Raw genomic sequence first — 3,486 nt, forward strand, 5'->3', positions numbered from 1 at the left:
ACTGTTATCAATACAAAACACGTGTATTCCAATTATACCGATCACACGACGCGGTGAAAACGCATGCGTTAGATATATTCGTTTTGAAAAAAAACATTTTGATTAATATCTTTACAAATTATTTATTATTTAAAAAAGTTTGATTTTGAAAAATTGATTTTGGAGGTAGAGTCTAGACCTTGCTTATGGGATGTAAGCTCTAGTGATTATTATGATAAACACATGAAATCATTGGAATGGAATTCAATTGCGGCAATTTTATATTCTGATTGGGAAAATTTGTCACGTCGTTTCTTATTTTGTATTAACAAAATATGTGATACATTTAAAAATGTTTAAAACTTACGTCTTAATTTATTTATTTTCGAATTAAAATTATAATTATTTACTTACCTCAGAGTCACAGTCAGTCTTTCTTCCGCACTTATTGCATTACGCATATTGGTATTCTCTTTTGTCAAATGTACTCGAAGTCTTGTTAAAAGTTCATCAAAAGATTTTAAGGACATCCGAAAATACTCGTAAAATTTTTCAGGATGTTTGCGAATATTTTCATAAAAAGTTGTAATTTTTTTTTTTTTTTCACGGTCGGAGTTCATTGGATGGACCCAGTATCTTCGTTCTGGTGGAGCGAGACTATTCAGCTCTCCGGCTTCTTCTGCCACACACAGAACTTGTAATAAAGTTTTACTTGACATAATAAAGCGTTGACAAAACAAACATTTCAATACAACACCGAGTAGGAAAGTGATCGAAATTTCATTTGCCTATGTTTGCCTAATATTTAAAATTTTAAAAATATCTTATCGCATGCTGCCACACCGCATCGTGTGGCCGAATATGTTATTGCGGTGCCACCGCAATTTATTTCAACGCATGCGGCAGCAACGCACCGTGTGGCCCGAGCCTAAGAGCGTGCGGCTAAAAACACGAACAATATTGTTCAATATTATTCAACACTATTCAAAGATCGATTCAATGCACACAATTTACAATCGCCAATTGAATATTCGTATTGTTGATTCACGCGTACACATTTAAGGTACGCGTCCATAGGTACGCATCGTACGGATCGTATGAAACGGATTTTAGAATTATTAGTATAGTAAGTTATACATATGCGTCCACTGGCCGGCAGCGGACGGATCGCACGTATCGATCCGTCGGTAATGCCGACGAAATTGATCGAAGGGGCAACTTTTCCGACTGGTGCGGATGACGTCATACGGATTTCGCTACGATAATGCGAATGTTACTAAAAAAACCGACCGTCGCATCGGCAATCCGATCGCTACGGATACAGTGGACGCACTACCACAAAATGATCCGTTTCATACGATTCGTCCGATACGTACGATGCGTACCTATGGACCTTTAACTCTTTGCGGCATGGTGGGACACGTTATGTCCCACCAAAAAAATAAGCATTTCTTCACGGTGGTACGAAAAATAACCCACCTTTTCTTTTATTTTTAATTTTTTCCCGATCAAATATTTCTTTCATTAATAACTTGACATTAATATTGTTGTACATTCTTAAGGCCTTGATATAAAAATAAACAGACTATGGGTAATTTGTGCGAATTTATTACGAATTTCTTCTCTCCTTATTTTTGTCCACGTGATCAGTTTACTATAATTATATCTATTTTGAATTACTCAGTATTTTGTCGACCGATTTGTTCATTTTTTTTTTCATTCGACGTAAATATTAGTGAACATTATTATGATATCAAAATAAATCAATTCGTATTTCTGGGACCTGTGTAATATTGATAAATGTGACCGTCCAATAAATAACCCACCGTGCGGTACCGAGAACAGTCATTTCTTGTTAGTATAGTAGTTATAGTGAATATTAAAAAATTATCCCAGCCCTTACAAAACAAAAATCATCATCTGTACTTTGACAATTATTTCACTAGCTATCCATTAATGACTTTTTTAAAATCAAAAAATATTCATGCTTGTGGAACTGTAAATATGACGAGGAAATATTTACCTACATTAAAATTAGACAAAGAATTAAAAACAGGAGAATATGATTGGCGTATTGACCAGTACTCAACTTCCATTGTAAAATGGAAAGACAAAAGAACAGTAAGTGTTTTGCGCGTATTGTTATGTGGAAGAAAACGATGCATACGCGAGTTAATCTGCACATCGGCACTGTCCATTTTTTCTTTATCTGTTTCTTTCTTCCGGCTTCCCAACTGTATTTATGTGAATTTTTAATTGCATATTATATTCTTATTTATATTATTGCCAATCAACCGTATTATGTAACGCTGATAATTATTTTCATTATATTTATATCATTTTTAGTTTTATTTTTTTTGTCGTTGTTCGTTCGTCGGTTGCGATTGTTGCACCATATTTTTATTGAAAAAATACTTTTTGTTGTTCGTCGTTAGCTAAACTTTATTATTATTTTTTCTATTTTTTCGATATTGCCATTGTGGCATATTTATAATTATTATAATTCGGAGCCCGCTAGTGAAGCGGCACGTGTATTATTATTTTTTTTATTATTATTAGTATTCTGTGGTTATTATTGAAAATAAATAAAGCATCTGCCAGTTACCAGCAATAAAGATTTCCACTACCAATTCAGCGTTTTGTGAATTTTATTTTATTCAATTATTCTGTGTCACCCTCCTTGTTCGTATCATCATCATCGAGTCACCGGTCCACCCTGCGTAAGTCCGCCAGCACCCGGCGTGGTGTGTGTGAGGCCGCCCAGGTCGTCTAGTTACCATTACCGTCAACTGTAGTTACCACAATATCGTCGTTCACCTGCCTTAGTTCATAAGTTTAATTTTAAGTGTGAGTTGTCGTTTAGTTTTAAGTATATTGTCCGATTTTTTGTGAGCTCTGTGGTCATTGCACCAGACCGATTCGACCACAGAGACCTCCCCCCAAATAACTAAACTCTATTTCCGGGTCTCCCGTGTATAACTTGATTCCATTCCTTCGGGCGCCGCCGTCGTGTCAGTGACCGCCGCCGAACGCTATCGGTTAATTGCGTACCTTGGGTGGCCTATCTCCAAACGTATCGCGGGGAGTAAGTGTAATTACCTAGCCAGCAAATTATAGGCACCCGCCACATACGATTTATATTTTTGATTTTTATGATTATTATTTTTATATGTCAATGTGACTGGTCCTTCGAATCATCGTTTCGGCCCGAACAGTAAGCTTACTTTCTAACTTTCATGACCCCAAAAATGAAGAAACAGTTCAGCGAAAAGCTAAAGATGGGACACTTTCATATGTTCCTTGCCCTAGTGTATTAAAAGATTACAATCAAAATATGAATTGTGTCGATAGGTTCGACCAAAATAAAAAAACTTGCCAAATCGATAGAAAAAGCAAGAAGTGGTGGCATCGTATTTTTTTTCATTTTATCGATGTCGCTATTGTAAACGCGCATGTGATATACACTCAAAAAACTGGAACTAAAATGAAAATGAAGGACTTTCGCAG

The 3,486-nt window shown here is 35.7% G+C and overlaps 1 protein-coding gene across 1 annotated transcript; it reads right to left on the reverse strand.

Annotated features, from left to right (window-relative positions):
- Positions 1-389: 389 nt before the first annotated feature.
- On the reverse strand, positions 390-698 carry LOC112686882. Its single transcript, XM_025559347.1, has one exon. The coding sequence runs from the start codon at positions 696-698 to the stop codon at positions 390-392; it is 309 nt and encodes a 102-aa protein (XP_025415132.1).
- Positions 699-3,486: the final 2,788 nt, after the last annotated feature.

This window comes from Sipha flava, unplaced genomic scaffold (assembly GCF_003268045.1).
Source record: "Sipha flava isolate LNK unplaced genomic scaffold, YSA_version1 328_pilon_pilon, whole genome shotgun sequence".
Taxonomy (NCBI): domain Eukaryota; kingdom Metazoa; phylum Arthropoda; class Insecta; order Hemiptera; family Aphididae; genus Sipha; species Sipha flava.